At 50.7% G+C, this 20077-nt stretch overlaps 7 protein-coding genes across 7 annotated transcripts; 2 read left to right on the forward strand and 5 right to left on the reverse strand.

Annotated features, from left to right (window-relative positions):
* Positions 1 to 464: 464 nt before the first annotated feature.
* Positions 465 to 5146, reverse strand: CLUP02_02298 (RTA1 domain-containing protein; the record flags this gene model as incomplete). Its single annotated transcript, XM_049281330.1, has 16 exons — positions 465 to 637; positions 690 to 1148; positions 1204 to 1224; positions 1282 to 1973; positions 2022 to 2435; positions 2493 to 2547; positions 2635 to 2686; positions 2763 to 2840; positions 2918 to 2990; positions 3040 to 3123; positions 3227 to 3633; positions 3708 to 4265; positions 4383 to 4608; positions 4676 to 4719; positions 4852 to 5026; positions 5103 to 5146. 16 exons carry the CDS (start codon positions 5144 to 5146, stop codon positions 465 to 467), a joined length of 3555 nt encoding a protein of 1184 aa, XP_049137287.1.
* Positions 5147 to 5907: 761 nt separating this feature from the next.
* CLUP02_02299 (3-isopropylmalate dehydrogenase) lies at positions 5908 to 7213 on the reverse strand (the record flags this gene model as incomplete). Its single annotated transcript, XM_049281331.1, has 4 exons — positions 5908 to 6771; positions 6835 to 6930; positions 6997 to 7086; positions 7160 to 7213. The coding sequence occupies 4 exons, from the start codon at positions 7211 to 7213 to the stop codon at positions 5908 to 5910; spliced, it is 1104 nt and encodes a 367-aa protein (XP_049137288.1).
* A 160-nt stretch (positions 7214 to 7373) lies between these two features.
* Positions 7374 to 7879, forward strand: CLUP02_02300 (uncharacterized protein; the record flags this gene model as incomplete). The annotated part of the gene is made up of 3 exons (XM_049281332.1): positions 7374 to 7475; positions 7559 to 7757; positions 7812 to 7879. 3 exons carry the CDS (start codon positions 7374 to 7376, stop codon positions 7877 to 7879), a joined length of 369 nt encoding a protein of 122 aa, XP_049137289.1.
* A 401-nt stretch (positions 7880 to 8280) lies between these two features.
* On the forward strand, positions 8281 to 9724 carry CLUP02_02301 (branched-chain-amino-acid aminotransferase; the record flags this gene model as incomplete). Its single annotated transcript, XM_049281333.1, has 3 exons — positions 8281 to 8401; positions 8546 to 9288; positions 9434 to 9724. The coding sequence occupies 3 exons, from the start codon at positions 8281 to 8283 to the stop codon at positions 9722 to 9724; spliced, it is 1155 nt and encodes a 384-aa protein (XP_049137290.1).
* Positions 9725 to 11057: 1333 nt separating this feature from the next.
* CLUP02_02302 (3-isopropylmalate dehydratase large subunit 2) lies at positions 11058 to 14423 on the reverse strand (the record flags this gene model as incomplete). The annotated part of the gene is made up of 8 exons (XM_049281334.1): positions 11058 to 11413; positions 11642 to 11819; positions 11925 to 12253; positions 12466 to 13006; positions 13134 to 13676; positions 13745 to 13944; positions 14050 to 14271; positions 14333 to 14423. The coding sequence occupies 8 exons, from the start codon at positions 14421 to 14423 to the stop codon at positions 11058 to 11060; spliced, it is 2460 nt and encodes an 819-aa protein (XP_049137291.1).
* A 1109-nt stretch (positions 14424 to 15532) lies between these two features.
* Positions 15533 to 16830, reverse strand: CLUP02_02303 (uncharacterized protein; the record flags this gene model as incomplete). The annotated part of the gene is made up of 4 exons (XM_049281335.1): positions 15533 to 15832; positions 16007 to 16317; positions 16397 to 16648; positions 16722 to 16830. The coding sequence occupies 4 exons, from the start codon at positions 16828 to 16830 to the stop codon at positions 15533 to 15535; spliced, it is 972 nt and encodes a 323-aa protein (XP_049137292.1).
* Positions 16831 to 17725: 895 nt separating this feature from the next.
* Positions 17726 to 19329, reverse strand: CLUP02_02304 (uncharacterized protein; the record flags this gene model as incomplete). The annotated part of the gene is made up of 2 exons (XM_049281336.1): positions 17726 to 18061; positions 18148 to 19329. 2 exons carry the CDS (start codon positions 19327 to 19329, stop codon positions 17726 to 17728), a joined length of 1518 nt encoding a protein of 505 aa, XP_049137293.1.
* Between the last annotated feature and the right edge of the window lie 748 nt (positions 19330 to 20077).

The raw sequence follows: 20077 nt of genomic DNA on the forward strand, positions 1-20077 counted from the left end.
CGTAGTTAACGAAGAGATTAATTAAACTATATAAATATTTACGTAGTAAGTATAAAAAGGAGGTTCTAATCGTAGGTTAGGCTAGCTATAATAATTATAAATAGGGCCCCTAATTAGCCCCTGCGCAGTCGGCTATATGCCGCAATTGAATTGGACTTTTAATCCGATAGATATAGAACACGTAGAGTATATGCTAATAAGAGAAGACTTAGATAAATCGGCATATAAAATCTTTCTTTTAGTTTAGCATATCGAAACTCATTTTAATCTTGCCTACGGCGCTCAATTATTTTTAGTCTTTTTAAATACGATAAATCCTGTGTAACTGGCCATCCTTAACTATTTTGAAACTAAATTGCGTAAAGGAAAACATGCGACAAGTAGCCAACCACATATGCGAAACCATTGTTAGGTACTAGCCCTTGGTAGAGGGAAGTGCATCAAACTACGACCCCTCCCTCAGTTTATGCAGCAATCGGTGTCATTAAGACAAAGAGTTCGTCTTCTAGAGATCCTGGTGAGTGGCGACCGTAGGTCTCAGGGCGGGCGATTTGGACACTGAAGTTGGAGAACAGACCAGCCAAAATGTATCCGAACACTGAGGTCGAGTTAGCATCTTCCTGGGAATCATCGATACCTATCGCAGAGCGAGGATGCATATATGTTTGCCACATGGAGAGATGACTTACGATAGTACGTCAGTTGTGTTCCTATACAAGCCCTCGGACCGGTGACGAAGGCCCAGAGAGGAGGCATATCGGTCCTTTCTGCTCCATTCGGGTCCAGCCAGCGTTCAGGAACCCAGGCGTTTGGCTGTGTCCACATTTCAGGGTTCCGGTGCAAAAACCATTGGAAGCAGTTGACCCGAGTGCCCGCTGGAATACCGTCGACTCCCGAGATGCTCACAGATTTATCGTGAGGTGTGATGCGTGGTAGCGGGGTGCTGTTGGGTCTCATGCGCAGAGACTCCTTGATGACAGCCTGCAGATATGCGATCGACTCAATTGTTTGAGGCGAAGGCAGACTATTAGCGTCACTGTGACCGACTTGATTCACGTGCATTCCGAGTCCCGCAACCGCATGCTTCAACATTTCTTGCTGAGCTGGATTCTGAGCAAGATAGTAAACCGCGTAGGCAAGAACGAGGCCTGATTAGTCAGATTAGCAGGTAAAAGTAGCTTGAGTGAAATTCCAGAAACTTACCAAAAACCTCGCGAGCGCCGGCTACAATAGACAGAGATTCGTTAGTGACAGATCATTGAAGGAGTTCGGTTATCTTACACATGTGATCAAAAATTTCACTGGCGATAGAGATTCTAGACAACTCTTCCGACGCCTGCATATCGAGGAATTTGCCGTCTTTCAAGTTAGACATAGCCTTTCGTAGTTGATTGTACACAACTGGGACGTCTTCCGCAGGAGGCTGCTCGCCGTTCTGCATGCGTCGATACATTGCCTCAGACTTGTCGCAATGCTCCAACATCCAGTTCTCGATCCACTCGGTCGACTCATAGTGCTTACGAGGCATCACATCGAGTCCGATCTTACGAAGCCCGTGATAGAGTTTGGGGAGTTCCTGAAGCCAGAAACCCTGAGGACTGTATCTGTTCTCGTAGTGCTCCAGCCACATCTCTGTCAACTCAGGGTTTCGAGTAAAGTCGGGTCCGCTGGAAAGACCCAAAATGTAACAGTTGAGCATGTCCAACCCTGAGGCATAACAGAGTCTCAGAAGCTCTACCGGTTGTCCGTGTGCAGAGTGATGTTGGAGGACTGGGATGAGACGTTGGTACATGATGCTGTGAGTTACTTTGCTCAGCGTCTCGGAGGCAAAGAGTGTCGTCTTGGAGTAAGACGAGGAGACCCGTCGGCGGCATGCGGCATGGTCTGCTCGGCTCCGGCTGGCAAAAGAGTTCCGCTGTCTAAAACACAAGTAGGTTAGTAAGTGAAACTGCCACAACTTGGGGGTATCAGAACTGTGAGAGTGGGATTGAGCAATCGTCGGAATTGATGCTAACACTTACCCATAGTATTGGAAGAAATCGAAGTATCCCGGTTTTTCGAACCCGGCGTTGTAGACTTGACGAACACCAGTCTCATAGTCGCTAATGCTGATCTCTTGCGGCGCGACTCGTACAATCTTGCCCAGTCTTTTATGAGCTGCGAGAACAGCTTTCAATTCCTTCCCATGGTAGCGCTGCCAAAGAATCCAAATGGGACTGAAAGAGCAAGTCCAGTGAGCGGAGGGGACTTTCGAAAGACCTCCTGTGAAAGTTCGGTACACAAGTTGGAACAAGAAGACTCCAAGAAGCAACAGGATAGCCACGAATGGCAGCGCCGAGTCGAGTATCAGGAAAGGCATGTCGGCGGTCTTGGGTGGTATCGGTGTCTTGACCCAGTCTTCGATGACCTCTGACTGACTTCTTGACATGATAGTCCTGTTTATTTAGGCACATGTTGACATAGTCTGAAAATCATCATTCTCTTCCGCTGACTGTGCATCAGCGTCGACCTGGAGGTCTCCGAAAGCTATTGCGTGAGAATGCAAAACTTCAAGCCATGATCAGTTCCTCGCATCAACACGTTGTCTACTTCTCGTGTCATTCCCAAAATTCGGGATGACATGCATGCACAGACAAAACTCAAAAGCGTTGGCAGATCCACCGGGGGTGCCCCCTCCTTGGGTCTTCTCAACATGCCAGGATCAGGATCCATTATACATATGCAATGTCAGCTACGACGTGTATTCGTAAGAAGTCTGGAACCTGACGCCGACATGGATAGCCTACGTTGCATTCAATGGTGTAAGGAGAGTGCCAAGTCGTAAGAGAGAGCGAAGGTAACTGAAGAAAGATTCATTCTAAATGCGGTGGCGGTATTCTTAGTGAGCAACAGTAACGGCTCTCATGAATAAGCGGACTACGGTGTGTTCTTGAAAGCGACGTTCTTGGGGTAGATTAATTGTCTCGCTGGCAGACTCGGGTGAGTCAGGTCTAATTCTCTCAGTGAAGCGGCGTTGAGCATTGTGGCCAGTCTATTTACGTGGTAAGGAGCTGTGTTCCTTGGGTGGTATAGACGAGCAGCGGATAAAAGTGTCGTGGAAAAGGCGAAAAGACAGCAGACAGCCTTGCAAACATGAGTACATGTACATAGAGGTGTTGATTATCTGATAAATGTGAATAATCGAGTCCTGCCATAACTTCTTGGGTTCATCACTCATCTTGCGTACCTAGCGTAGTCTGCATATCGCATGGGCTCGTGGTTCTGCCCATCAATCAGCCCCATCCCATAGCTATCCGGTTCTGCATCAGGTACCTCTCCATATGTCTTCATCTTTTTCCGGTCGTTCTTGATTCGATTCTTCTCCTCCTTGGCTGCCTTGCGCTCCACCTTAGCTGCCTTTCTTACCGCCTTTTTCTCCTTCTTCTCCTTACGCTTCTGTCGGCATCCTTTCCTGGGGAACTCGCTATTCGTACCCTGAAGGACTCGACCAGGATGTATGACGGCGAGAATAAGCAATGCCAACATCATGGGGAAGGCGTCTAGGGCATATGCGTATGCTTCTGTGAAAGGTATTGGGTTCTCTTCAGGAGTCATGCCTCCGGTAAACTCGACGAGACGGAAGATGATCCGGGCCTTGGCGTGCCAATAGCCGTCAGTCAAACTGCGTTCAAAGGCATCGTAGAGGGCAGGATGAGGGTAGGACTAACCGTGATTGCAAGCAAAGCTGCATAAAGTGCAAACTGAAGGGCTTTCCAGTTCCGTCGTGGCATGTAGCCTTCTTCATCCTCGCGGTCGTACGACCCGCCTTCCAGTCCGTACATATCTTCCCTGTTCATTTGTAGAGCACGATAATGGAAGCGAGCCATCAACATCAAGAAAACCACAATGAAGCCCTCTTGAACACCCATGCCGATGATGTAGATCTTGACCCCCTTTGCCCTTGTATTAGGCTCTACTGTCGGGCCAGCCATGACACCTCCCGTGGCCTGCACGATGAATGTGGCGATGTCGGCAACGACGAAGATGCGTCCGAGCCATCTTGCTGGAATGTAGCAAACTCGAGGCTCCCCGCCTGGTCGGAAGAAGTAAACCATTCGCGCAAATGTCATGTAAACAAAGGCGTTGAGCCATACAGGAGCCAACAGGAATAACACCTGATGGCCTGTGGCGTACCCCTGGGCTTGTTGATCTTGCGAGCCATATGCGTGAAGAATGAATGCGCCCATTTCCCAGCTTGCCGCCATAAGAACTGTCCATGTGAAAGGCTGTCCGGTGATTGATGTCAGTACTTATACTCCTCACTAACTTATTCCGATGGATGGCATTGCTCTTGGTGGAAACAGAGGAAGATTTCAAGGGGAGTCTCGGATGTATCATCATACCTTTCGGTACCATATCGCTTCGATAAGATGAACTAAAGTCAGAACACCAAATATCGAAGCTGTTGCAATCGCAGGTGTCAATTCGGGATGGAAGTTGTAATTTGAATTGCAGGCGTCCCAAGGAACCGCTCCATTCGGTCCCGGCACCGCACTCGTGCAGTCTGTTCTCGGAGGATCATCATCGCCATCGTCCCGAATTATCAGCGTTGGTGTTGGGAACATTACGCTTGCTTCGGTAGTGCCAAAGGAAAATAAGAAGAGAAAGATGAGGATGAACAAATACTAGTCTTTACAGCGAGCAAACATAGGAGGACGTCTGATCTGGTGATCGTTGTGTCTAGACAATGTGGATCGGCTGTTTTTCCACTAGATATTATTGACGACTTTGTCAAACCAATCCTTCAAGTTGGCTTCGATATCCAACTTAAAGATGCTGGGCACTGAGAGACTATCTCAAAGCGGCATTGACTACGTTCCGAGAGTTTAGGGTGCCAAGGCTGGTGCCTAGAGGGAAAGCAAGTTGGTCGACCTCTGTGTCTCGCAAATGACGCGTCCTCCCTACAGCACCGCCGGCGACTCGGCATGATCGACCCTCCATTGATCCTCCGGGGTCACTTCTAAGCGGGTCTAGTTGTAACAGACCACTATCCAACCAACACGAGAAACGTGTGCAACAGGGGTAAGGGGTCTGAAATGTGACGACGGTTAGCGACTTGTCACAAAAAGCGGGCCCACTCAATGTGGGCAGCATTAACCACATCCATATCTCGTGACACACCCCCCAGACACCTAGAGCTATCATCCGTGCAATGGGCGTTTACACTGCGCCTCAGCCCCGAAGGTAGTAGACTAGTCAGAAAAAACCCTGCCTATACGGAGACTCGAACGGTCGCCTCTCGCTTTTTAGGTATACGACCTATAGATAATGCGGCACTTTTAACCATTGTGGTAATAGCGGATAGGAGCTAGGCTCATAACGTCACAAAAAGCGGGCCCACTCAATGTGGGCAGCATTAACCACATCCATATCTCGTGACACGACTTTTTGAGCTTTTGTGGTGACAATGCTTCTTTTTACAGAAGAAGCTTTGACGAGCCATTGGTTCAAGTTGGTTCTTACAAGAAACCGGACTTTGGCTGGGCGGTTACTCCGTCTCTTGATAACGCCAACCTGTGTTTGTTGACCTAAAAAAGCCTTTCTCCGATTCTGTGTACCAACCGTGGAATCATCGTCTAAGACCCGATCATCGAAGTCAGCTCCTGACAATACAAAAGAGACTCAGTGTTCCCTTACGTGGTTTTAAAGATAGAGCCAAAAGTGTCAGATCTTTCAGATGGTGTGTATTTCAGGTAATATCAATATTGCAATATAACCGCCGGGGAGATTATTTCTACCCTGCCATGCCTTCGCCTCTTTCTGTAAAGTAGTCTATGAATCCTGTATTGCAATACTCGCATCCATGTCTAAGAGTTCTTGGCGCTAGCCATACCCCTTGGCTTACAACTAATGTGCCTCTCCCCCCTCTCAAGGAAGTTGAGAAATGATTTTGACCACCGCATCGCCGAATTGGCTTGTTGTCGCCGTTCCCCCCAAGTCCGAAGTCCGGATACCAGACTCAATCGCATCGCTAACAGCCTTGCAGATAAGATCAGATGCTTCGGGCATGTTGAGAGAGTAACGGAACATCATGGCAACAGAAAGGATCATGCCAACAGGATTGACCAACTGCTTCCCGGCGATGTCTGGCGCGGATCCATGAACTGGCTCATACAAGCCTTTGATCATGCTGCTGCCGGATTGCGGTGGGATACCTCGCAAACTAGCGCTGGGGAGAAGACCAATGCTGCCAGCAATGGCGCTTCCTTGATCACTAATGATGTCACCAAATAGATTGCTCGTCAACACGATGCCGTTGAGCTTGGTCGGGTTGCAGGCCAGAGTCATGGCGGCACTGTCCACAAGCTGGTGCTCGAAACGGACATCGGGGAACTCTTTGCTCAAGATTTCGGTGACGACGCGACGCCAGAAGCTGCCGCAAGCTGCGAGCACATTTGCTTTGTCAAGGCTGATGACGGGCTTAGGCGGTGTTGTTAACCTAGCCAGGTTGCCAGCCAACCGCGCCGCTCTTGCAACCTCTTCATAGGTGTACTGGTCCGTATCTTTGGCAATGAGATCGCCGCGCTCTCGGTGCCCAAAATAAATACCACCAGTAAGCTCGCGAACGATGAGAATGTCAGTGCCTCTGCAAATTTCGGCTTTCATTGGCGACGTGTCAACTAGGGACGGGGCGGGGAAATTGATCGGACGCAGGTTGCCGAATGCATCTAGTTCGCGGCGCAGAGTTCCGAGACTCGCGGCTTCAACGGATGGAACCTGTCCAGCCCATTTCTTTGGAGCTCATGTGGTCAGCAAGGCGGTTTGTCGAAGGCGGTACCGGCATGGGTGTCTTACAGGGCCACCGACTGCGCCTAGAAGGATTGCATCGGCCTCCTTTGCATCTTGAAGAGCTTCGGGAAGGATCGGCTTTCCGTGGAGATCAAATGATGCCTGTAACAAAAAGGGTTAGAAAGCGTAACAATACGCGGTTTGGCAGAAACTTCGATGTCGACATACTCCGCCTATGGGGTGATGCGTTAGGTTGAACCTGATTTCGGGGTGGCGGAGGGCGACTTCATGAAGGACCTTGAGCCCCTCAGACATGACCTGCATTTATGATTAATGACTGGACTCATCCGCCTCAAAGGGTGTGTGGGTGAACTGGGGAAGTTGAGCATACCTCTGGCCCAGCGTAATCTCCACCAAAAACAACGATCTTGAACGTAGCAGACATTTTGACAAATTAAAATTTCTCGGTGGTTTGGCTGAGAAGTTAGATGGAAAAGCGATTGAACAGAATTGCACAGAACTGCTGAATCTTCGTAAATGAGATCTAGATCGAGTTTTTCTTCTTCAAGTATACACATGGCTCCCAATTGAATTTGTCCATTCTCATGCTTGGTTTTGCAATTGTTTCCTTCGAGCCGAGCTCGGCCGGACAAAACTTGAGGGTTCATGATGTTGACGCTGCTTGCCTGCCGGACAATGCATTGGAAGTAAGCAGTTCCAGTGACAGAGAGAGAAGACTGTGCATTCAGGCTGAGGATGTGACGGGAATGCGAATCTATCCGAAGATCAGGGGCTCACCCGCCCTGCGAGTATGATGATTTTGCTGACCTTGCATATGGCCCTGGTCCCGGCTAGTCGACCGTCTTACGATATTCCAACGAAGAAACAAGGGTCCATTAGTCTTTTGGCCCTGGCGCCCCAACATAACCCCTTTCGATTCAGTCAATCGGAACTCGGGGGCAAGACAATACTGATTATAGGCATCCTCCGTGTGACCGTGTCACAAAACCCCCGAGAAAGTTTAAATCCCTAGGCCCACATAGCCGTCCCCAACGGAACCACGGAGCAGCGCGTACAGTCAAGGGACTTTGCATACGGCACAGCCAGTTAAGATTGGAGACGGGCTCAATGAGATACTATGGCTAGAGTACTGCTACTATAGATAGTGCCGTTCCCGATATGCCGGACAACGCGTTGCAAGACTTCCACAGCTGTATGGTCAAGCGGCAAATGCTCAAGCTAGAGATTGTGGTCAGACGCTGACAGTCAGCTGTTGAAGATAACCAACTTGAGAGTGCGGATTAACGTAATTAGCGTCTCGTTCCCGGAACCAAGCATTGCAGTACAATAGAGCCGTATTCGAGCGTGATTCAAATGAGGGCTATCGTCACTTTGGTTAACTCCCATTGGTGAATTAAGCTGTCATTCTATCACTACAACTTTTCTGTAGTGACTTGTTCTACCGGCTGTCGGCACCACAATTCTCTTTTTTCTTCCGAAACATCTGCTACCATGGGTTCTATTCCCGCATACTCTTCAGCGCCTGGCGAGAGCGAGAGCGAGATCCTCTTCGGAGTTCGTCAGCCGAAGACGGACGTAGAATGGAGCAAGATCGGCTTTACGCCTTTTCAAGGTCAGTCCATTTGTGAATGGGGTCACTATGGTCTGATGTCAGCCAACATGGTGCAACCGATGACACCCGTTAAACGAGCTTTTGGGTTGGATGGGTGGTGATAACAGTGCTTAGTAAACGGCCACATCGAATGCACATTTACAGTCAAGTCCGGCACTTGGAGCCAACCGCGCTGGGTACAGGAGCCTTACCTAAAAGTTCACGGCCTTTCCCCAGCGCTTAATTACGGACAGCAGGCCTTTGAGGGGCTACGCGTCTTTCGCAGCGAGTCAGGTAGCGTCCAGCTTTTCCGGCTAGCGAGCCATGCGGCCCGGTTCGCGCGGTCTGCCGCTGCCGTTGACATTCCGGCCGTCCCGGCCGACTTGTTTGCCAAATCGGTGCGGTTGGCCGTTCAACTCAACAGCGATTTTGTACCTCCGTTCGAGGGTGGGTGCTCCATGTATGTGCGTCCAGTCGTCTTTGCAAGCAGCCCGACTATGAACATGTACACGGCGGAGGAGTACACGTTCGCCGTCTTGGTCACGCCGGTCGGGCTGTTGTATGGGGCAACGGGCCTCAGAGCGTTAGTTGTGGAGGGATTCGACCGTACGGCGCCGAAAGGCACCGGCGCCTTCAAAGTCGGTGGGAATTACGGGCCCACCATTCCGATAATGGGACGGGCACGAAAGCAAGGTTACGGCTTGACGCTCCACCTAGACGCCGAGACGCAGTCCTTCATCCACGAGTTCTCTGCTAGCGGCTTTATTGGAATCAAGGCAGAATCTGCGGAGACTGGAGCTCCGCCTACGATGGTCATTCCCAAAGACGAGCATATCCTCCCAAGTATCACAGTTGACAGCGTGGGACAAATTGCCCAGGAACTTGGATGGAAGGTTGAGAAGCGTCCCGTAAGTTTTGAGTTCCTCGTTTGATCCACCACCATGAGCCAACTGCTCCCTCAACGTTCCATGTGGGGAGGACCGAGATCTCGGCGGAAGTCTTTGAGTTTTATGGGAGATTACCGCTAATAATGTCCCGGCGCCATGGCTTTAGATCCCGTTCACTGATCTTGGCGACTTTTCTGAGGTCTACACCGTCGGCACCGCATCATCGCTGGTGCCCGTAAGCGCCATTGAGCGCGAGTCGACTGGCGAGCGGTTCGCGTTTACCGTCGATGCGCAGTCTCCGCAATCCGCTTATGCCAGGTTGACAGACAGGTTGCAAGGAATCAAGCGGGGCCTGTATAAAGAGCCGTGGGGTTGGGTGGAAGAACTCGATGGCGTAGCTTTGCGCAATGACATTGAGCGGATCACCAACACTGGGTCAGTGAAGTCTCCGGAGTAACTTTCGGTACCGAGGTCTTGAGACGGCGAACGACTCACGTTTTTTGTTTTTGGATTTGTAGGTATCATACAAAGCGGATAGACTCCAACTGTGGCCAGTGGGCGGAGATGGATAGAGTTGCGCATTGCTCAAGATAGATTGCTTTCCCAAGCCCATCAGGGTTATTCCGCTCAAATACGCAGTACGAATACGTATGGAGCTTTGCTGTGTGCTTTCGTTTCTTAAAAACCGGGCCGGTGGGCATCCCCTTGAAACCTACCAAGGCGTGCTCCGTGTTGACTCCTGGTGGAATCAATAGGGGACTGGGTATCCGTAATATATCGTGATTTCAGGAGATGGATCCACGAGTAAGATGCTCGAGCTACGGGCGTGTTCATTTTGCGGGGGTCTTGGAGACTTGAAGTATTACAGCTATCCCACGTTGCATCTATAATTGTGTTCTAATGATTTCGAGTGACAGCGCAAACATTACCCAGGAAGAGTATCCTAGTCGTTGAGTCAGCCAATCCACTAAACTCGGGCAAGCTAACTAGAATGTCGGTTCTAGAGCAGGTAGCCAAGCGTTGCAATGCTCCTCTACAGACATGACTTAGGCCAATCATTCTACCATGGGTACGATGCGATCACATCTTCGGCCGCTGTTTCGCAGTTTGCCTCGCTTGCAGAAAGACATACCTTTGCTACACTACTTCAGGTATTGGCGATGTGGGATATAGTTTCCGATGAACAGCTGTTGTATTCGCTCGAGTCAGTCACCCGCCTACATCGTACCACAGCTGCTTGCGATCCAGAAATGCCATACGGAACATGCAGCATGGCCAGAATTTGGCCCCGGCTTCCCCGTCTGAACCCCAGTAACAGCCATTCTAGGCCTTTAAGGTCTGCCCTGGCTCCTACTGATGTAGCCTGCAGCCACTGCAGCTACTGCTGACCAAAGATGGTGTAAGGGTCTTTTGGATATGGACCTGGACCCCGAAATTAGCTTTCCAAGGGTTTCTACACCGAGGTCGTCGCTGTCCAATGCCAATAGTCGCGCCTAGACCTACATGAAAACTGCGGAAAACAATATTCAGGATTGGGCTTACATTGCCAAGCTGCCAACACACAAGCACCGAAATCATTGACAGTCACCGAAGACGTAGCGCGCGCGCAAAAGCTTGGAGGCCATACTGATACCCGTACGGTATACGCTTACACTCTATTACTCCGTACACTAAGTACCTAGATATGGGACGACTACGGCCTGTTCAACTCCATGCCCTGCTGAACTACGGGTCGAGACCCTGCATAAATCCAGCCCCTTCCACCATCCGTAGAGCCCACATGTGCATGATCACCATGCCATGACATCTCGGGCAGGTTTAGCCTTGAGTTCCTTTGCGACACCGCCCTGTGAGGCTTTGCGACCCGTCAAGACGTCGTAGATGCGTTTGCCAAATTGGTTGAAGGCATTTGTCATGCCGCCCATCTTGGTCAGTTTCTTCTCGAGCACGGACAACTGAAATTCGAATGTCTCGCCGTCGACAGTCAGCACGTTGCGATCCAGGTCGATCTCAATGTTGGTTCCTGTCTGCGCCTTCTCGTAAAACAAGGGATCGTCGATGGTGAAGCCCCACAGACCCAAGGACGGCTGGTTTCGGCTGTAAATGAACGCGAATGCCTTTGCAATCACACATTCGACACCGACGCCTAATACAGTAATGTCTGGTCAGCCCACCATTACGAGCGAAGGAACGGCACGAAGGAACGAAGGATGGTGATGATGATGATGATGATGATGATTATCACTTCGGAGAGTCATTTCTGCCGGCGGACAAACTCATTGACGGACAATGCGGCGGTAAGAATCGCCGAGAGCGAGGGGGCATATGTGCAAAGTAAGATGCAAAGGATTGAGGGAATGAGACTCCGACGCACCTAGTAAAGCTTGCACAGCCTCTTGACGACTAGATCCACAGCCAAACGCATCGCCAGCAACAATGACTTTGTGACCTTCCTTAACGAGCTGCCGGAATTCCGGGTTGGTGAACTCGAGGCAATGAGTGCCGAGCTCCTCGTTGTTCTTGGATGTGAGAAGGTATTGTGCAGGCGCAAGCTATTTGCGGGACGGCCCGTTAGAACATTGTTTCTTGTGCGTCTCTTTTGCTGGCTTCATGTGCGATTCGCGAATCAGAAGCAAAGCAAGGGAAAGGTGGCTTACCGCATCGGTGTCAACAAAATCTCCTAGACGGAAGATCTTACTCCTAATGGTCCCGGAGCCGGGCTTAGCCTGATCGGCGGCCGCGTCCTCGCCGGACGGGCTGGGTCCCTGGTCCTCCGCGACGTCCTTCGCATCCTCTTCGGCATCTTGGCCTGGTGGCTCCACCCATTGCGGTTGGCTGAGGATACCATCGGCAAGGGATCCTTTACCCTTGACGGCGGCCCATCGATCCGCTGGGATGAGGTCAATAAGATCTTGTGGAGAAGTGACAGCCATGTCAAAAGACGACGCAGCCACCGTTGCAGCGGACGCCAAACTGCCGATAGCCCCTGTCATGCCAGTTATTAGCTTACATTGTCCAGCGTTGCACTTTCCCAGCCGAGTTTGGGTCTCGAGAGGGTCTTGAGAGGGGTTTCTGGTGCAATATCACAAAACTGCTCGCGGGTCCACCTGGAAACGGGGCATATCTGCGGGCAGTTTTGGCCAAAAAGGGACAGGCAGGGAAATAAGAACGATCGTGAGTGTATCCCACGAGACTTACCCTTGCCCATACGGTTCTCGAAATTGCGGTTCTGACTGCTGAGCCAGACTTCCCCAGGTTTGGCCATGTCAGCGCCCATTCCCACACAGTAGCTGCATCCAGGGATGCCAATGATGAAGCCCGCTCTCTCGTAAATGTCTGCGAGGCCTGTCTTTCGAAGGTAGTCGGCGATGGGGCGGCTTCCGGGGACGACTCGGCGCTCTCCTCGGGCCACCGGCTTCCTTCCGGCGTCCAGGCCAGCCTGCAGCACAAGCGCGCCCATGACAAGATCCTCCTCCGCTGTTGTGCAAGCACCGATGAAGACACCATCAAGGTGAGTACCTGCCACATCAGACACCGGCACTACATCATCGGGGCTCGGGTACTTGGCCACAAAGGGCTCGACCAGAGAGACGTCGATAGTATGTGACTCCGCATAGGAGCATCCTTCGTCGGGCTTGAAGTAGTACGATGCGGTCCTGTGATGGGCTGTTTTACGGGCATCGATAAAGTCCTTAGTGACTTCGTCGGGAACAAATATCCCTGTGATGCCACCAAACTCCTGATTTCGAGGTTAGCAACCCTGAAACTTCGTGCAAAGTGCCAAGGGTCTGCATGCCATGCCGGCGGGATAAAGAGGAATCGGACTAGTGAGAGCAAAAAGGGTAAAAACAAAGGCAATTGCTTACGGTAGTCATGTTTGCAATGGCAAAGCGGGCGTCAGAACTCAACCATCGGCACCCGGGGCCCGTATACTCAACTACCCGATCCGCAGCCACCGTATTCCGTTTGAGCTGCTGAAGGATATAGAGGATAATATCTTTACCTCCGACTCCGCGCTGGGGCTTACCCACAAGGTGGATCTCGACGACCTCGGGAACTTTGAACCAGATCTCTCCAGTAACCAGAGCCATCGTGACCTCGGTTGCACCCAGTCCAATCGCAAGACAACCGTCGGCCCCAGAGCTACACGTGTGCGAATCCGAGCCAATGATGATTTGGCCTGGTTGGGCCCGCTCACGGTAGAACTCGGTGTGCATGATGGTGTAATTGTTGCCCTGGAACTGTGTCATCTTGAACTTCTTACGAGCAAAGTCCATCTCGCCAACCAGCTTCTGCACAAGGGGCGTATCCATCAGCCTTGGATCAACCACATGATCGCCAGCCAACCAGAAGTTGGAATTCGAAAAGATTCCAGGGTCTCCCAGCTTGTTGTAGACTTGAAGCATGCCCTAGTTCAACGTCAGCAAGCCATCCAAGCCTGTGAGGATTTAGAGGTGAGGGTGAAGTGTAAACATACATGCCAGCTAGCCTCGCTAGCCATGATCCAGTCGACAGAAACTCTAATCGTATCCCCTATTCGGACCCATCCTGTGCGAGTCACGTCATGCAGAGCAAATATCTTCTCTGTAACATTCATGGGGCGGCGGCTGGCAGGCCGGCTTACTAGGGGAACGATCGGTCCCCCCCGTCGATCGCTGGAATTCAGACTCTCGAGCCCTGGTGAAGGAATTCGGTCCCGATCAGTTATCATTCAATAAAAGCGGCAAGGCCAGGGGTGGGCTGGAAGTTCGCGGCACAGAAAAGGAAAGGAAGTATGCTTACATGCTGATGTGAGCAGAATCAGCTCGCTGCGGTCCGTTGCGCTTGACTCCCCGGTCCAGGTCAAACCCATACCGCCGTAGTCGGGGGACGCCGTGGCGATGCTGACGACCTGCAGAATTGTTTTCGCCTCTTTCTCCTTGCCATCTCGCTGCAGTCTAGCTGCCAAGGCAGAAAGAACAACTAGAGGGTGCTCGGAGCTTTCAGTCTCTACATCCGACGTTCCTAATCTGGGCATCAGGTCTGTCTAGCGATGAACAGGGGATATGGACATTTGGATACTTACCACCGTTAGGTGTCCGCTCGTCTTTCAAGTGGAGATCTCGTGTTGCAGCCAACAGCTGCAGGAGCTGCTCGTTGAAGGTCTGTTCCGCCATGCTTGTGTGAAGTACTCAGCAATGAACGATGTGCAACCTTTGATTGAATCTTGTAGATGCTGTGTATTACTCCGACGGTAGAATGGGCGACCAAGACACAAACCTGGCCCAAGGCTTCTTTAATAGATATAATAAGGTTATCATGAGCTTCAAGATTGAATTCAAATTACCATTGATTTTTTATTCTGTCATTCACCTGGCGCTGGGAATGTCTCGTCAGCTGGAAAAGCGAAGGTCAGATTGGACGCAAAGTCATCCCCTGATCCATCCGTGCGGGCGTCTGTGCAGCGTCTAAACAGCTCGTAAATCTCAATGTCTACGACAGGTGTATGTGACTTCACTGCTTCTCATATTTCAAAAGTGTTCTATTCCAGTCGTATCCAAACCAGACATGTTGTTGTGACAGACGCTGCATCGTCAGCATGTTTGAAAAGCCATGGCTGCAGGGGGGGATGAAATCACTCTGGCTCCGATGCTGCGGTGGCCGGCCCCACAGAGAAGTTCCGTCTTCGGGCGCCCTCCTCTGTTTAGTGAGTTGCTCTGTAAGCTCAAACACTTCGAATGATCGAAAGACATCAATCGTTCCATGCGTTCATCCGGAGTCCGTGTATCTACCGAGCTGGGCTAGATGGCTATGCGAAGAATCCCATGTGCTGATTTGATAGTTTGGCTCTGCTTGCTTGGCCAAGAGACTGAAATCGCACATCTCCTGAGTTACTCGTGAGAACTAAGACGGGTTCACGGCATGCCTTGCTCCACAATACGAGCTTCTTTACATGGGCAGAAAAAGTTAAACATGACTTCGATGTCTTGTCCTTTTGGCGACCTGGGCGTGTGTAACGTTCAAGATACGGTTGAGGCTGACTGAGAAGCACAGGCATCAGAACGACCCGGATTTTGGCACACATGGGTCACCTTGCAATTTGGCACCACATGAGAAGTGGGTTGAGTAACACGTATAGAATGATATTGATTTGTGAACATGTTTGATAACAGGCCTATTCTACACCAGCAAACTTAGATAACCACCCAATTTGACAATACTCCTCCGTTTCCCATGCTACTCTGACTCCGTGCCACAGTTGTTTGTTTCCGTTTCTGTTACTTTCCTAGCTCAGCTTCGCTCCATGTCGCAGTAAACGCTCAACCATTGCTTTGTTTCCACTTTCTGCCGCTCTGTAGAGAGGCGTGCAACCGTCCGGGTCCAAGAAGTCGACGTCAGCTCCATGCTCCGCAAGCATGGTCACCATGGGACCTTGGTTGTTTTGCGTCGCGTAGTGAATTGGGGCCAGCCCAGCTTTATCCGCGGCATTGACATCCGAACCGTGGAGGATCAGCGTTTTAGCCACATTGATGTGGCCGTGTGTTGCTGCAATGTGCAAAGGGCTTCCTTGAGTTGGTCTCGCAAACTTTCCCCATATTGTCAGCAAATGGACGTGCAAAGTAATGGAGCTTTTGATCGTTGCTGAGATTTAGGGCAGAAAAATGAAATGTGAGAGATTCCGGATGAGTACTTATATAAGAAATCCTCATCTGTGCTCTTAAGGAAGTGATGGTGGGACGAAGTGAGATATACAACTTACCCCTAATGTGAGGATATCTTCTGTTGAAAGGTCTGACATGTCTTCGTGTCTGCTGTTCGGTGTCATGAGTGTCATGCTGGCGTCTAATGTCCACGGCTCGATGAATTCGACAGTGTTCAAGTTGTGGGGGATTCCAGCCGAATATGAGCTCGCGTCAAGGTCATCAGTGACGGCGTTTCGTTGCAGCGTCCGTGGAGCAGCTTCTCCAGACACTCCCATTTCCGAAGCAGGGAAAATTACTGCTGCCTGCCCAAAGTCTTGGGTCGACTCATGCGGCGGGGTCTGAAGTGAACCGAACGGATCGGCAAGTGCTGCGGTGTATGTGAGGTCCTGCAGAATCTCATTAGCCCAGACTCTCGTGACAATGGTACCGTAAAGACGCGTAAGCACACTTGCTGTGACCGTTGGGGGTGAAGAAGAAGCGCTTCTTGACCTCCTCGTCGTTGTTGCTGATGTTGCTGTGGATGATGACGCGACATGGCTCGTTGCTGAAGCGGCTGCTGCGGCACTCTTTCCCTTGGCTCCTAGAATAACTCGACTTGTTGGTTTCTAAACGTTTCTTCTCTATTGGATGGATGATAACGGATGATGTTGTGGCATGTGCTCTGGCATGTGCTGTGGCATGTGCTGGACTGGGCTGGGCTGGGAGTGAGGGTAAAGATAGTGAAGTGAGGGTGTAGGCAGGGTAAGGTATGTTGGTTTTGAGGTTGCATACGGGACTTTCGCTTTGCCAGTCGGTTTTGTGTTCTCCTCCGCTCGGCCGGGTTGACTGTAAGGGCCATCAAAAGAGACCTCATGTCACCCTCGCAGCTCATGGTGTTCATGGTGGCGGCAACTGTAAATAAACTACTCAGACCACAACCTGCACTCGGTCCGTATAGCGAAGAAAATAAAGACTAAAAGAGTACGGAATGCAGTCAAGCGCTGAACTTGCAGGAAGCTGCAGAAGTATTTCTTAACCGCATCAGACACACCAGAGACAGACAGGCCTCAAGACGGGCCGCAGCGGGCAGGAACACTATGAATATCGGCAGCACGTCATGGAGTAAAGCCCGTCTTTCCGTGACACTATTCAACAACCTGGGTCTCTCGAAATCCTCCTGCACCTTAAACTTTCGCCAAGGCAGTGTCGGTGCTACCGAGGCTGAGGCGTTTGTATCCACACCGCCGGCGAGTCCCACAAGCTTCCAGGGGAAGGTGGAAGGATTCTCGCATCAAATCCTAGTGCCAGCATAGCGACCCCGGTGCCGAGATCCCGGGGAAAATGCAACGGGAGGGCTCCGCGTGGGATCAACTGCGGACATTATTCCCCGCGCCGAAGCGCGCAAACGGCCGCACCTCCATGCTCGGTCTAGGCATGCCAATACATATAGGGTTTGAACGTTTGATTGTCAGACCACGAAGGAAGCACGTTTCTTTCCTACTGGGGGAAAGCGAGTCAGCCAACGTGTCCAAGATCAGCAGCTCCTTAATAATGCTGAGCCTAGGCGTAACGCTCTCAAACCAGACCCTTTGTGGTCTGCTGGCGATGCAATGTCAAGACACTTTGAGAAAGTTTCTTGGTCGAGCCGTTTACGAATGTTCCCGTTCGTTTTTTGTGGTACTATGCTACTCACTAAAAATGATCCTCCCCCACCGGGACCATTTTCCATGTCCCATCTCTTGACAACCTGTCAGGTCCCGATGCTACCGGTTCATCCGACTAAACACCGGCTCTGCTCATGAAACATCCTGTCTCTTTCGGAAACGGAGTTTACAGTTAAGCCCCTTCGGCAAAGCATCCTGTGTTCCCCATTGTTCCATAATACGACTTGGATCGTCCAATGCAGTCTCGAACGTGAGAAGAACAGCAGATATCAACATCTTCACCTGGAGAGTTGCAAATGCTTTGCCCAGGCATAGACGGGCACCATACCCAAATGGGATGAAAGACCGCTCCAGTCTTAACAAGCCTTCAGGCTTGACGTCTAACCACCGCCTTGGGTTGAATTCCAGCGGCTCGGGAAAGACTGACGGGTCCAGGTGCAACGCAATGGTCGAAGCGGATGCAACGGTCTAGTTTTTACATGGGTAAATGTTAGAACGGCGTGTAGAATACTGGCTTGGGTTCTATGGCAGCGGGAGTGCAACCGGCAACTTACGTATGGGGGAATGTAAACATCGCCGTATCGGGTGCCCTTGGCCAATATACGCTCGGCTCGCCCACTAGAAACTGGATTGATCCGATATGACTCTCTTATGCATGCTTCTAGAATAGGGGCTTTGTCGAGTAACTGCCAGACTGGGAGGCCGTCATCTTCCCGCGGTAGCGCCTCAATCTCAGCTCGAACCTTGGCTTGCCAGTCAGGGTTCCGGCTCAGGTGGTAGACCACATACGTCAAGGCAACAGTGACGGTAGCCTGAGCCGCGTGGAGGTTATCGATCACCTCGCATGCCACGTAGTCATCAGAAATATCACGACCAGCAAGTCGGAGATCTTGAATGAGGCGAATAAGCGACCAGTCAGACGATGACTTTGGATCAGAAAGTGAGTAAGCCAGGCGCTGCATGGCCCAAACATCGAGGTCTCGCTCCGCCGAGAGGAATTTGGATGAGCCAGTGTACATGGAAACGGCCTTTTCCATTATGTTGTGGGCGAAAGGTAGATTGAACTTGAGAGAGTTCCACATCTCGGTGTTCTTGAGCCTGGCAAGAATGTCGCGATCTGTGTAGTCTCCTTGCACAGCATGAGAGCAGTGCCTTGGTCCGTAAACCAACGCGGTGATGTTGTCCCATGCGTAGTGGTTGATGACGGGAAATACATCGATGATTTGCTCGAGCTTGGAATGTCTTTCAAGTGTCTCTCGGACTCCAAGCGCCTTTTGCCGGAGAGGCTGTTGTATCTCTGACTTGTAGATGGAAGTTGCCTGGTAGAACGCCGAAGACAATCCTCTCTTCGCCTTGTGCTCTTCATACGGCTTCTCGGCAAATATTGACCGCTCTCCGTGATAAATGAAGTGGTCAAAGTAATCGCTCTTGGGGTTCCTCTTGGAACTGCTGTAAAGGTCTCGCATAGCCGCAACGTCGGAGATTGACACTTCTCCTGGTGCAATAAGCACGAAAGGGCCATATTTCCGATGCCATTTTGCGATGGCCTGAGGCCTTTGACGAATCAATTCGAACAATGCAACATAGTGATGAGAAATTCGGCATGGCCAGGGGCCTGGAATATGCCGGTATTTTGCCACTCGCCATAGTACGAAAGCGAGACCGGAAATAGTCAAGACTAAGGCAAATAAGCCGATATAGCGAGAAAAGATCTGGAAATTGATAATATTGGTCATGGTGCTCGTATCAAAAAGGCTAGGAGGATAGGAGTTGTTGTCTCTGTAGGATGCTCATCCATAGATTTTTGTTTGAACAGGAACGTGGCTGACGAATACTTGTAGGCGCCATCTATTCCTCCTCCAGAGGATTTCACTAGCCGTGACGATCGTCTTTGTCGATTGCAGCCTCCATGATGCTGTTTACTACAGATGGTGTGACAGTACAGGCATGTTGTATGGGCCCCAAACGTCCGCTGACTTTGCATTGCTAGCGGAGACTCGCATAAGCGACTCCTGATGTTGGTGATAATTCGTCAGACGGCAGGGCTTGTGGCTATGGCAGTTGTTTTCATGAGGTTACGTCGGAGGTTTTCCGCGTCACCGCAAGAAACATTGTACCCAACATAGCTGGGACGGACGCATCATTGCGCTGCAAAAACTACCTTAAGAACGAATTTCTCGGCATCTTAAGTAACGCATGAAGGTTGTATCAGCTAGATACTTGAGTACTTGTTATTCTGCAAATACCTGTTAGATACAGCAATCTCGGAGACTACGACTTAGGAAGATTGGCCTCAGACAATCTTCACGATACATTAGGTGCAGAAGATGGGCGCCACGATAAGTCTTGCTATGATGGATCATATTCCTACAGAATTAAAAAGACTTAGACTCATAATTGACACCGATCCTGTTGCCTCAAGATCACTTGACAAGCAATAGTAATCTGATACTCAAATGATCGTATTTAGCATGTGGGCATGAA

Source organism: Colletotrichum lupini, chromosome 1 (genome assembly GCF_023278565.1).
Source record: "Colletotrichum lupini chromosome 1, complete sequence".
Taxonomy (NCBI): Eukaryota; Fungi; Ascomycota; class Sordariomycetes; order Glomerellales; family Glomerellaceae; genus Colletotrichum; species Colletotrichum lupini.